This window comes from Apus apus, chromosome 2 (assembly GCF_020740795.1).
Source record: "Apus apus isolate bApuApu2 chromosome 2, bApuApu2.pri.cur, whole genome shotgun sequence".
NCBI lineage: Eukaryota > Metazoa > Chordata > Aves > Apodiformes > Apodidae > Apus > Apus apus.
This window is the reverse complement of record NC_067283.1, coordinates 134,296,657-134,310,476: the sequence shown is the minus strand read 5'-3', so window position 1 is coordinate 134,310,476 and position 13,820 is coordinate 134,296,657. Positions and strand designations below refer to the sequence as shown.

General features: G+C 41.5%; 2 protein-coding genes across 2 annotated transcripts in view; both read left to right on the top strand.

The window, feature by feature from the left end:
* RIDA (reactive intermediate imine deaminase A homolog) overlaps positions 1–13,820 on the top strand; it is a 959,578-nt gene that overhangs the window by 862,276 nt on the left and 83,482 nt on the right. The gene's annotated exons all lie outside the window — the stretch shown is intronic.
* NIPAL2 (NIPA like domain containing 2) overlaps positions 1–13,820 on the top strand; it is a 49,729-nt gene that overhangs the window by 6,703 nt on the left and 29,206 nt on the right. The window contains exons 2-3 of the mRNA XM_051610293.1: positions 9,338–9,406; positions 12,370–12,541. Of these exons, the coding sequence (XP_051466253.1) occupies positions 9,338–9,406; positions 12,370–12,541 (241 nt within the window). The remainder of the gene's footprint in view (positions 1–9,337; positions 9,407–12,369; positions 12,542–13,820) is intronic.

Here is a 13,820-nt window from a genome sequence, read left to right as displayed (position 1 = left end):
TGCTCAGCACTAAAAGCTGAGGGAATAGCAGGAAGTGGAACAGCTGGAGTCAGGGCATTTGTCTTCCCTAGTGACTGTCAATGTGTGACAGAGCCCTGCTTCACTGGTAATGGCTGAACACCTGCCTGCCCATAGGAGGCAGTGAATTAAGTCTTCATTTTGCTTTGGTTGCACATGCAGCTTTTGCTTTACCTGCCAAGCTGTCTTTATCTCAAGTCGTGAGGTTTTGTGGTTTTACCCTTTTGACTCTTTCCCCCATCTGGCTGGGGAAAAGTGAGAGAGCAGCTATGCAGGGCTGAGCTGGTGGCTGGACCTACAGATCAGAGGACAAACAAAAAAGCAATGAGTGGTTTACAAAAGTACAGAGGTGATACTGTCTGACTCAGGAAAAGGGAAATTCAGTTCTCTTACATTTTTTGAATTCCTGAAAGGGAGTATACAGAATTTATCTTTGTGGCCCCATCTCTATGGTAATCCCTGTCAAGAAGAAGCTTTCTAACTATTATATCTACAGTGGACTAGATGATCTTTCGACGTCCCGTCCAACCCCTAGGATTCTATGATTCTGTCATCCAGCTGATCCGACTGATTTATGTTTTCTGCAACAAAAGGCAACTACATAGTATATTTTTTGGGATTCTTGTGAATAGACACTCACTCCTTATGTCAACACCCACTAGAACTAGAAGATGGTAACCAGTACTTTAAACCAGGTTACAGGTTGTAGTAAAATATCAAAATGCACAACTTCAATTTGTCACAGGGAGACAGTGGGGAAAATATAAGCCCACTGCCTGTATCTCAGGCCTCTGCAAGAAATTCACATATGACATCATTTATTTAAAGAGTTTATTTGTTATGCCCAGATTTGCATCTTAAAGTTTTGACCAGAAGTATCTGCAAATTAAATGCATCCAGTTTTGTGTTTGTGTGTGTGTGCAACCGCATACATAGGTATGAATATTTCAGAGAGTGAAAGATCTCCTCTTTTTAAATCATCATTGATAATCTATCAGTTGTTTATAGTTAAATGAATAATGTTGCTAACCAGACGGTTCTGCCTTCTGGAGTCCAGTTTTGTTGTTGGGTTTTTTTGTTTATTATTATTATTTATTTATTTTTCCCATTAGGAACTATCTGTAAATAATTAACACTCTCTGTGGAGATGAAACTAGGAGAGCCAAGTGCATGAGGTGTAGAAAGGAAAGGGAGGAACTTAAGTACAGCACCCCTCCTCCTCAGGAGCAGCAGGATGGAAGGGCCTTTGGGCTGACCTACCAAAAAATCAAATAATTCTTTTAATAGGTGGGTCAAGCTTCATTCTAAATGCAGTCAGATCTATTATTTTGCCCCCCTTCCCTGTTGTTACTCCTGTTAAAAACTGTTCTGAAATGCCAGTGGCTTGGAAGGGTTCTAATTTTTACCCTATGTTTACCTCTGGCCTGCACATATTACACTGGAGTTCAACCACTGAGCGTGGTCACTTGTGTTGTGATGTGGAGAAGCATTTTCTGGGCACATCAAAGGAAGGGTTACTTAACAGTTAACAGAGGAGTATTTAAGATGGGATGGCAGACAAGCCTGCTTTGCTGGAAAGCAGTGCTGGAGAGGTGCATGCTGGAAAAGGTATGTCATTCCCCTGCTCCTCTCATTTGGTAAAGGGAGATTTTTTAATATAAAAGTTCTTTTTAGGATTTGGTAAATAACGTATTAAGCTGGCTACACTGCTGTCAGGGGTTTGTGTATGTGATTTAAGAAATACAAGAGCTATTAAGAAATAGCCCATTTATAGTCCAGCAAGACTTGTACTCCAATAACAAGAGGGAATGTACAAGCTGTGCTTGGTTTGGAGGCATGTTTATGAGAACATGCAGAGAGATCCATCTCTTCAGCAGTGCTCTCTTGTGCCGTGTCCTGCAACCTGATGTAACACTTAACAGCTCTTTTCATTCAGTTGTTCAGACAGTTCCTATTTGAGCTTGCCTGTCTTTCTGTGCACAGGCAGAGCCAACTCCATCTCACAGAGCATGAACTGGAACACTGCAGCTCCCCATGAACCTTGTGTGTTCTTCTTGGCTCTCAATTTAGTGATCCAGGGAGCCACATAAAGAGGAGCAGTGCAGCCTCACAATGTGAGCCAGGCTGCAGCTTCTGGGAATTAATCTACTTAGGCTTTGAGTGGTCAGCTTGAACCTTACCTTGTACACCAAGAACGCAACAGGGTCAAACAGGAATATCTAGAAAACCTGCTCCGGGCAGCAGTAGAGGAGTATCCCTGAGCCAACTGATTGTTTTGTGGGAGAAGCTGGTCAGGCAGTGCTGCCTTCTCTCCTTGTTTCTCCTGAGGGACCTGGAAACTGGCAAAAGTTCGTGATCCTATTCTTGCTTTTCTGGGTATGTAATTTCTATAGTTGTCATGGAGATGTTATGTGATAATCCTTGAAAAAATCCTTCTGTTAAGATGTTATCAACTGTGACTGAACTTTTTAGAGCCTCCGTTATACAGTCATTGGAGAGGTTTTTATTTGCGAGATAACAGGCAGTATTAAAAACATGAAATGATCTTTGATTATGTAGGAAAGCGTCCCAGGCTATTCACCTGAGGAACCTAAAACCCCCTTCTGCTCCTTTCCTAATCTACTATTTATTTTTAGAGTTGTTTCCTGAGATTAAGAACCTGAAATTTAGGAGTTGGGAGGTTTCGTTATAACTCTTCTAAAGGGAAAAAAAAATGCTACTCATAATGCTTATTAACATTATAGTGGATGGATATGTTTGTATATAGCCTTAGTGAGTATATTGAAATTTACTTTACTATTTTTTCACAATTCATAGTCTTTGTTCTCAAGTTGCTTGTTTTTGTGGTGTTGTTTGTTTTTTTTCATTATGGACATTAGTTAATCAGAGTGATGAATATATATAAATAAGATCTCATTAAAATTATCGAAGTATAAACAGACAGTCCCTCTTCTGTAGTTGCTTTATCTTCTCAAGTTCCCACACATTTTTTACAACTTTACCAGGTTCTCCTTCCAGCCTTTGCAGTTTGTCACTTTTCTGGAAAAAGATCCATTTTAAATTTGTGTGGTAATGAAAGGCAAAGTCTAGTAAAGACAAGGATATTGTAATATTAATGAGATAGGGACTATATTGACTGTGCTCTGGACTCCAGCCTGGCAACCTGTGCAAAACCTACAAACATCTTGTCTCCACACAAATTTATCCTGACTTTATCTCTCCTTTTATGTCACAACAAACAGATCAATTAAGTTTTCATTCCATGTTCGAACACTGGTAATTTCCCTTTTCCCCTTACTTCACGTGTCTTTAGTACTTCTTACAGGCCTGAACCCATATAGAAGTATATGAGTTGCACTTCAAAACATTTGAACAGGGGACTTATTTTGTTTATACATCTGTAAATCACTGAGTACAGCCAGAGCTCTGTGAATAATAATAGCTATATGATAAGCCTCTCCTAATTCCACATGGTGGCTCGTTGAAAATATGTTTTTTGTTAAAGACTCTGAATTTCCCTTGCTTCAGAGTTAACTTGGAATTGAAAGTTTAGGAGGCATTTATCCCCCTTTTTTAATAAAATCCATTGAGTTGTGAAAAAATCCTAATTGCTGGAAATTATGTGTAGTTTTGCAAGCAGTATATGTCATTACATTTCTTGGGAAGACCTTTAGATCACAAATAAATTAACAAATGAAGAAAAATAGGATCGACAGTTTAACTGGCCTTGAGGGAGCCAATAACTTACATTTGAAGCATTTTTTTTCTATTCATCAGTTTTATTTATACAAATAGAAACTTCCCATAAATAGTGGCCATATACCTTTTAGTGAATGCAAATTAAGTTAATCTTTCTAAGTTTTCATTTCACAGGCCTGGCAAGTGTAGTTTAAAATGCAGTAGGAACACATATATGTAACATGGATAAATTGCATCTCACTGTATAACCAAGTCTCCAATGCAGATTTTATCCTGCAAGAGATGAGTTTATTAGAATTAATGCCAAAGACTGAGACTTTAGCCTGGCTTTAATTTGCCACAAACAGCTTACTTTGACAATAAAAAGAAACCTTGCATGTAAAATGCCCTTTTAAAACCCTCACAGAATTATGTGAAAATGGGCAAGGGTAAATAAGCATCAGGATCTGTATGAGTGCTTGAAACAGGACAGTATGCAGAAGTATGCCATACTGCCCCTCCTTTGTTTAGAATAACAGTAGGTGGCCACTTGGCTTGGCAAATGGATGCCTCCTGGCTAATCCTTCAAACCTCCCCTCCCCACTCCTGGGCTTGTGCAAGAGTCTCACGCAGCTGGGTCGGGGGATGCCAGGTGGGTGCTGAGGTTGCCTGGCTCCAGACGAATTTGCCACTTCTTGAACTCACTCCCCCTCCTCTACAGGTCACTGTCACCACTGGCAAACTGCACGGGGTCACCATTTTAAAGCCCTTGCTGTGGCTCGTGATTTTTGATGGGCATTTAGTGTTAAACAACCAGAGTGGCTTATAAAGAGCATATTACTGATGGGGTGTATTTTGGGAGGGTTATTTCAAATCTTGAACAGTGTCTTACCAGCCTCACAATTTAAATGCAAATGAAGCAGTAAGGGACAGAGGAGCTAGACAAAAGGCATTCCTTAAGTCTGCTTAGCCTCCAAGGACAGTATCCATAGATCCACAGCTTCAGTCCATGGTCTGTCTGCTCTGGGGCTATAAAGGAAGGACTGCAAAAGCAGCAAGTGACTTTCATGGCTTGTTCCAAACCATATTAAGGTGAAGGAAAACAAACTTTTGTGGTGTTTTTTTTGCTTTTTGGAAATCTTAAGGGCCCGCTATTTCTGCAACAAGCCTCATGTTTGGAAGCACTAGAGAAATGTGTCAGGGTCCAACAAAGTGGCCTGTACGTTCAGACAGATGTTTTGGTCATGAAGGGACTTACATTTTATGCCAACAGTTTTGAATATTGAAGGCTTTTCCTGTAGAGGTCCTTAGTTGAGTGAAGTAGCACCATGGCTCTGAAGTTGTGTCTGCAGCTGAATTCCCTTGTGGAGATTTGTCTCAAGACTTAATTGTAGAAAGCCCTGCAGTGCTGTGGATGATATCACAACTGGATATCACAACTGGAAACTCTGTGTTCAGAGAATATCATGTTTATTACTTATAAAGCTGGCTGTTCCACCAGTCCTCTAGCTTCTAAATGAGGCTGAATGGCAGACACAGCACAAATAATGAAACTTTTTACATTGCAAGATGAGAACAGAAGGGTTGTGATTACCTTCAAGGAAATACAGCAACGATTTTGGTTTGATAGGGTGCTCTGTCTTCAGTTGGAGGTCATCCTTCATTCATGCATAGTATGAGATATGGTATCCTATTTTTTCCTCTGTTACTTTGAGCACTGCTGTATGTGTTAGCTCATGTGCATTAGAAATTGCCTGCTGACTTAAAATGCACTCTGATTTGCAAAGTTTTCAATCTTAATTTTCCTCTTTACTGCATTTTTGTACTTTGTTGTTTTCTTTCATATTGCCATGTCAGTGTATGAACCTGTACAGGACAGTTTTGCCATGCTATAGCTGCATGCTGTTACTGTACTTTCATCTCATCTCCCTGACTGAATCCATGTGATATTTGTCCTCCTTAGGGCATCATACTTTGCTTTGAATCCTTAGGGGTCTGTCCAGCCCTGAGTTTGGAAGTATGGTGCTATCCCCATATTAACCAGAGCTCATTAACACATGTCAGGCTGGAGCAGGCAGCGCAGTATATATGCCAACAGCAATGCTCAGGTGAAACATGTGGTCATTGCAATAAAATGACCCGAGCAGTGAGGTTAAATATTGAGCCCAGATTGCCACTACAAATTTGCCTTGATCACAAACACACAGTTTTTCCTTCTGTGCAGGCACAGGAGGTTGCTTACGTGAGGCACCAGGGAGTGTCACCTCAGCAGTTCTGCATGTGTTTGTCAGGGCCTGACACTCCCAGTCCTGCTGGTCCCTGATCAGAGTCATAGAATGGTCTGGGTTGGAAGGGACCTTAAAGAACATCTAGTTACAACACTCCTGCCAGGGTCAGGGACATCTCCCACTAGATCAGGTTGCTCAAAGCTCCATCTAACTTGCCCTTGAACACCTCCAGGGAGGGAGGGCATCCTGAACTTCCCTGGGTAACCTGTTCCAGTGTCTCACCACCCTCACAGTAAATAATTTGTTATTAATATCTAATCTCAACCTACCCTCTTTCAGTTTGAAACATTCCTCCTTTGTCCTATCACTCCAAGCCCTTGTTACAAAGTCCCTCTCCAGCTTTCCTGGAGCCCCTTCAGGTACTGGAAGGCTTCTATAAGGTCTCCCTGGAGCCTGCTCTTCTCCAGGTTGAACAGCCCCAACACTCTCAGCCTGTCTTCATAGCAGAGGTGCTCCAGCCCTTTGATCATCTTTGTGGCCCTTCTCTGGACTTGCTCCAACAGCTCCATGTCCTTGTGTTGGGGGCTCCAGAACTGGACACAGCACTCCAGGTGGGGTCTCACGAGAGCAGAGTAGAGGGGCAGAATCACCTCCCTTGACCTGCTGGCCACACTCCTTTTCATGCAGCCCAGGATACAGCTGGCTTTCCAGGCTGCAAGTGCACATGGCTGACTCATGTTGAGATTTTCATCAACCAGTGCAGTGCTGCAGCAGGACTGTTCTCCACCTTCCCACAGCCCTGCCCTGCCCAGCCATGGCTCCTGCTAGCCAGGCCCACCTTCAGTCCCATGTCCCAGCCCAACCTCAGCTGAAGGAAATACTGATCTCAGTGTTTCAGAGGGATATACTGAAGCAGTGATCACACATGTCTTAGTATTTTCCAGAAAATGAGAAGACTGGGAAGACCCAAGATTTTCTATCTGTTTTCTGTTCCTGGCAACTTCTGGAAGCTGTAAGAGGATCAGCTTCTGGGAGATGGTTCCTGTTCAGACACGGGGTGGTCTTTGTGTTAGAAATATTATGTGTTCCACAAGGGTAACTGAGCCAAGTTCACAGGCATCAGATGAAGTAACCACCCCGGTACGAAAGCAGTTGCTGTTCTGGAGAGAACACCAGGCATTGAAAAACTTCCTGCTGGAGTCTCTGTCCATGCAGTGTGTAAAGCTGTGAAAGGGGCATTTGATTCACAGTCTCTCAAGACAGGTACTCAGGTCATCATCCCATATGTGGATCTAATTTTGCATGTTTTCTAGGTGACAGATGGAACACGTAGCTTCATCCTCTGCCCAACAGCTGCATTCAAGTTTTACGTCCAGAGATGGATGGAGAACCTCCTTTGGGCTGGCTTGAGACAAACAGTGTTTCCTCTCTGGGATGCTGGTTGCCTCCTGAGTCCTACACAGTGTGAAAGCTGGGAATTAGAAGCTGCAAGGGGTTATCCAGAGATGTAGCCATAAGTGTAGTATGGGCTGCTGAAACAGGAAGAGCCACAGAGAGGTTGGGCTCTTGTGCTGGGAGTAGTGTAGATGTAGCACAATTACTTATGGGAAAGCAATAAAATGATGGGATAAATGAGGTGACAGTTTCTGTTTTCTATTCCCTGCTGTCTGCTTTTTCTTAAACCCTTCATGATGAGACTGACAAGGCCACTTCTCCACCCGCTCACAAGGGAGAATGCTGTCATTGAAAAAGAACAAATATTTGGGAACAAGAGTACCATTTTGATTTAACTGCTATTTCATTGAAGCTGTTGTGTGTGCAGGATGATGAGGGGAGTGCAGTAATTCACCTGTGAAGTGGTCAAACTTTGTTCAAGATGTAAGACCACCAGCATCAAACCCTCAGGAAGGAACACCCATCCCCTCTGCTCCTGAGAAACCCTGAGTGGGGCCATTAGACAGCATTTCCTCTCTGTGTTAAGGAGCCTACAAGGCTGCTCGTGTCCCTGTAGCAGTTAGTGCCGAGATGTGCTGAGACATCTTGTCACACACTCCCCAATGCCCTCAGTGCGGAGTGTTCCCAGAGTATGGAAAATACATGTGTGGGAGCCCAGGACACACTGCTGGAACATCCACTAGGGATACTGGTGTGTGGGGAGACAATGCAAGATGTGAAGGACCTCCAGTGGCCAGGTACCTTGAGAAGCATTGAGTAATGCTTCTCATGGGATGCTTCATGCACACAGGCTGTGGCACTGCTGCTGTATTACTGGGGACAGCTGTCTCTTAGAAATAATATAATAATCTATTTGCACTTCACACTTTTGGGAATGCTCCTTTTTAGTCTGAAAATTATCTAGCCACAAGGATAATTTATTGTAATCTCCTAGGGCTTGTTGAAACACATATTGCCCCTTTATAAGTGCTGAGGGGCAGCAGTCTCTGTGGCCTGTAGGCTCTGCCTGCTCATAGGTGCCCATTGACCTCCTTGGAGAAGAGTCATAAAAGCTGAGGCTCTGAGCACTGAGCTGGCTGCTGCTTTACAGCTTGCAAGCAATAGTTATGCTGGGTTACAATACCACGACCTTTATAAAAAACTCACTGATAGTAAGTTTGTCTTCTCTACAAGTTCATGGGGCTTCTCACAGCACTATAGCAGTGACCTTCAGTGGATCCTGAATACACAATGTACAAAGTGTTACCACATTTTGCAGGTAGACAGGGAGCTCCACTGTGTACCTGTTTTTCAAGCTTGCTGAAATGGCATCTTTAAATGTCTGCTTCCCAAAATAATGAATCCTGCTTGAGTGTTTTCCATTTCTCAGCTGCACAGAAAGTTTGCAAATCTTACTGAAAATTGGACAGGCTGATTAGAAAAGAATTTGATGAAATAACACTGTACATTAAAGAAACTGTCAGGAGACCTATGTTCCTGGCTGCCCTGTCAAATAGTGGGTATGTTAACACATAAGATAATTGCATTCCAATAGGAATCGTTCACTTTCTGTTGATTTTTCTTCTGGATTATGTAATAAAACAGGTCCTTTATTTAAAAAAAAACAAAACAAAACGAACAACCAAAAACCCCCACTTGTGTATAGTGTTCAGCTGAGACCTGTCTAGGATTTTTTTGTGTGTGAGATTTAAGAAGGTGTTATACTGAAGGACAGCAAAATCATCTCCTGCACTGGGATGCCCTTTCCATTCCCAGTTGTTTACTACTTAAGTCCCTGTCAACTGTACAGACATTATTTTATTTTTTTTCAGTTTACTCAGTGAGGCATAAACTCAGTGACTGAAAGTGCAATAATTTATTTTTTATTGGCTTATAATGTGTTATCAGGAAACCACTGCTATATTGTTTTTCTTAAACTAATAATTATTTTTGTATTTCTTTGTTTTGTGGTCTTGCAGACTCAGCTCTTGGGAGTTTTACTTGCTGCTGCTTCAAATGTTCTTATTAGTGTCTCTTTGAGTATACAGGTACGAAATTATTTCTCTTTATTTTGGGTTGATTGTATTTAGGAAGTAATTTATGTCATAATATGTTTTATGGTGGTGTTCAAAATGCAAATTTTATTGCATTTAATAAACATTCCCTCTCTTTAACTAGTGTCCTGCTGTAGCTGTTGGCAGAATGCTACCTCTCAACCTGTTTTGTGCTGTGATTCCCATATGGAAACAGAATAAAACTCCGTAACTCCTCCTCCTTGTTATGTGGCATAAGGAAATACCAGCTGTGAGCCCCCTGTGGTCCCACTGGATGTCATGTGAACATGTCCTGGAATGTCAAAATCTAAAATAGAATTGACCACAAAGTCTTAGGGCCTGCTTAATGGAGCAATTAATGTAATTAAACACATAGAGACATAAAGTTTTATGCAATATTGGGCCCCAAACTGACTTCGACCAATTTAGTTTTTCTTCTGCAATTACGATTAAATAATTAGAGTAAATATTATTTTAAATCAGAAAAGCAATGGGAGTTGCTGACCTTACAACTATGGCAAAGGGTTGTAAGATGAGATTTATAAAATCCTTTCTGTATAAATAATTAAATACATATTCAGTAGAAAGCTAAATCATTCATTGTATTCTGTATCTTGTAGACTTCATGGTATTTTTAGGTCTTCTAACAAACATTTTTAAATCACAGAAGACATTGTGAAAGTTGTCTAGAAAAATTACTTTTGCTAGCTTGTATTTTGTGGGTTGCATATGTCTCACATAAAGCTACTTCTTGCTTTTTCTGTAAAGGATGAAACAGAAAGCTGTGGAATGTAAAGTCTTCTATTCATAATAACACATTTTATTAATGCTTGAAGGTTCTTCAATTATTCCCTTCTATTTTAAGTATCTCTAGTTGGAGAATCACAGTGAAGAAAATCTGTTTAGCCAGAGATTGCAGGCAGGTTGATATGACTGCTGCCTCTCCAATATGAGTTCCAACCTGCTGATGGTGACAGTACTAGGACAGGCTAGGGCAGTGAGTGCCAAAGTGGATGCTTTGCCAGGGGAAGTTCTGAGGAATGCAGACAGACTTCTGTTGACTTGTAATCATTAACACCAGTTACTGGATTTGAGCTTTTTAAAATGCTGTTTAAGAAAACCCAATAGCTCTGCATTGCCATTTGACAGTTTCAACTGGAATTTTTATTTATTGGCTAAAATAGGTTTTTCTCCATTTAGTGACAGTATCTTATATATATGAATAATTATTTTCCCTAAATATCAGTGTTTATTTTCACTCTCCTATTAAATGTACAGGACATACAGTCATTCTCCTTCTCATCCATCTGGCTAGTTATCAGATAAGGAATAACCCACTATTTGCAATGTATTTCAGCTGGGTTATAAATGACATCCACCTAAATACCACCCATACAGATTTCTATGCAAAGAAGCAGGTATCTGGAGAAAGAAGCTGTAGGGAAGCCACTGAGCTCAACTTCCCATATTTGTCACACATCTTTTCCAGCACACTGCCCTCAAGAGTTATTCCTACAATAATGTGGGGAGAAACAAGCTCAGGATTCAGTTTAGAACTTGTTTTATTTGGTTTTCAGCAGAAACTCTGATCCTTGATTTCACAATATTTTGTAATACCCGTTTCTCTTTGGGACTTACGTAATTTTAATTTTTTAAATAAAAATGAAACGTGAAAAATCCTGTGTGTTACAGTGAATTGCTGGTTCATGGTTCAGGGAAGTTTGATTTTCATATGGGCCCTGTCACCTTGGAGGGCTAAACTTCTTCCTAGAATTTCATCCCCTCAACATGTTCCACAGAATGAAACTGCAATAATCTGCTGTATCCCCTCAACAAGAGGGACAACTGAGACTATGGTGTATCACAGACCTTACTGTTGGCCCATACTCTGTAGCAGAGCCTATGAAGTAGAATGGGAGCATGAGGAAAGTTATTTACAGCTTCCCTGGGGCTCTGCAGGGGCACTTCCAAAATCACATATCAAGTGGTGGAGAAAAATATGTATTTTTCAGCCTCTCATACTACAATTGCTGTAACATTTGGTTTCCAACTTTTTTGACCCATTTGCCGGGGCAGAGAGGCTGGTGAGTAAACTGAGAAAGGAAACACTATTCAGCAGAACTAATGTGGTAAACATTGCATCCTTCCCAATCATGACTCCTTCCTGATGGAAACTGCCCAGACTCTGTTTCAGAATCCAATAAAATCAAACTCAGATTATCTTGTTAAATGCAGGTTCTTGCTGTACAGCCAGAGAGAAAACAATTGCAATGTGTCAGTGACATTTTCTCCATGTCAGAAGAATTGTTGAAGTATTACTTGAGTATGTGTTGTACTTGTTGACACAGGTATCATGCATTTTCCTTCTGAAAATAATGCTTTACCTGAGATATTCTTCTAAGATCAAGCAGGACATTGTTGCCAAATCCTAAATTCTACCTAGTTAATTCAGAGTCTTCCCCACATCAGGTGTTATTTTCATTTTGAAATTGTATTTCTGGTAAGGATACGTACCATGGAGCAGGAACACCATGTTGTCTGGTCTCCTTCTCCCAGTTTATTGTCACAGTTCTGATTCTGCTGCATCTCCTGCCTTTGAGTGTTTACAGATTCAGGGCATGACTGCCAAGATTTGCTTGGAGAGAAGAACAGGAGCATGCAGTGATAGCTGAGAAACACTGCCTAGTATTCACTTAATATTTTTCAGGTTATTCAGAGGTCTAATTTTTCAGTCATTTCTACCAGAGCTAGAGAAGGCACATGTCTGAAGCAGCACTAAATTAACACAAAGCAGCATGTCTGCAAAAACAAGCTGAAAGTCATGTTTAAAAAAAAACAACCTTGACACACCTGGAATTTGAAGTTGACAGCCCCCTTAATTATTCCACTTTCGTCAGACATAAGAACACAATGGAAGTCTTTCTTTTCATGCCTGTTCCTAATAATTAATTTTCTAGAAATGTGCTCATCTCCGACTGGCTTGCCAAGCAGAGCCAAAACCCTACTACACGAGCAAGCTGTGGTGGTGTGGAATTACCCTCCTGGGACTTGGAGAGGTGGGCAATTTCACAGCCTATGGATTTGCCCCTATTGACACTGTCGCTCCACTGGGATGTGTGTCTGTCATAGGTGAGATGGTTTCCCGTTTCTTGCTTGGGTACACATGTGAGCCGAACACTTGTTTGTGAATAGGGGAACAATGCTGCAGGAACCAGAGCAGGAACACGGGGGGAGGGAAATGCTAATGTTGTGGTTTGAAAATAAGTTCTTTATACAATTAAATGAGCATGCCAGTTTAAAGAAAACCCTCTGTTAACTTAGAGACTCTTCTAGCATCTTTCGCCTTTTTTCCTTGGTGGCCTCTGGTCACTCTGTGTTTTGCTAATTCTTGCCAGTCAGTCACCCCAAGCCATGCCAGCACTGTTGGCTCTCCATAAGCCCTTGAAGCTGGGGGCTCGAGTCCTGCTTACCACACAGAGCTGTGCTCTGATCCTGAGCACCTACAGTGTGTTTCCTGTGTTACCGTCACACCAGGTGGTTTCTGCTGCCTGCCCCTTCCATTCACGTTGGGCAAACCTGCTCGGCTCTCTGCCCTCCGTTGCTGGCAGATGCACCTCAAGGTCTCCATGGTGGCAGGGGTTGGCCTGGCCTGCACTGGAGTCACTTCTGCAGAATTACATTCTTAGTAAACCCTCAGCAATTGTTCTGTCATTTTATCATTATCTTCCCATTCACCCAGCATTTTAGGAACCTGAACAAAGAATCTGTTCTGCTGCTTCTAGTAGCTGTGTGTGGCCAAAAGGACCTGAACATTTCCTGAAATGTTTAGTTTGTTTATGGACATTATCGAAATTGCTCATTTGTTCCTTCATGTGCAGATTAACTGGACTCCAGCAAAGTCCTATCCTTAGGACTCGATTTGATGTGATTTTAGTCTTTATTTCTCAGTTTTTTGCTATTCAGGTATTTAGAGGACTAGCTCAGGTATTGTTTGATAAAGAAACATAAATCTTAAAATATTTTATTGTGCTAATGTAAAGCAGACTGGACTGGGCAATACTGTCCAGAAGCTGTGAAAAAAGGAATTCAGGGTGCAGCTGTGTCCCTTAATCAAGGCACTTTGTATCCACAGCTGAAACCTCCAGGGCTGAAATATCATGACTTCCAGCATATGCTGGAGTTCATTTGCTGCTATTGACAAGTGATAACATCTCATGGTCTGTCTGTAGCTACCAGTTTCATGCTTGGAAGTGACACTGCAGTGAGCAATTCTACAAGGTAGAAAATATGAATTATCTTCCTGGTGGACTCCTGGCTGTAGTGGAAGGAGGCAGCCAGCCACACGTGGGTGCAATTTAGCGAAGAGATAATGGGGGAAGGAAACTGTAGACAATTTAGTGTAACCTTT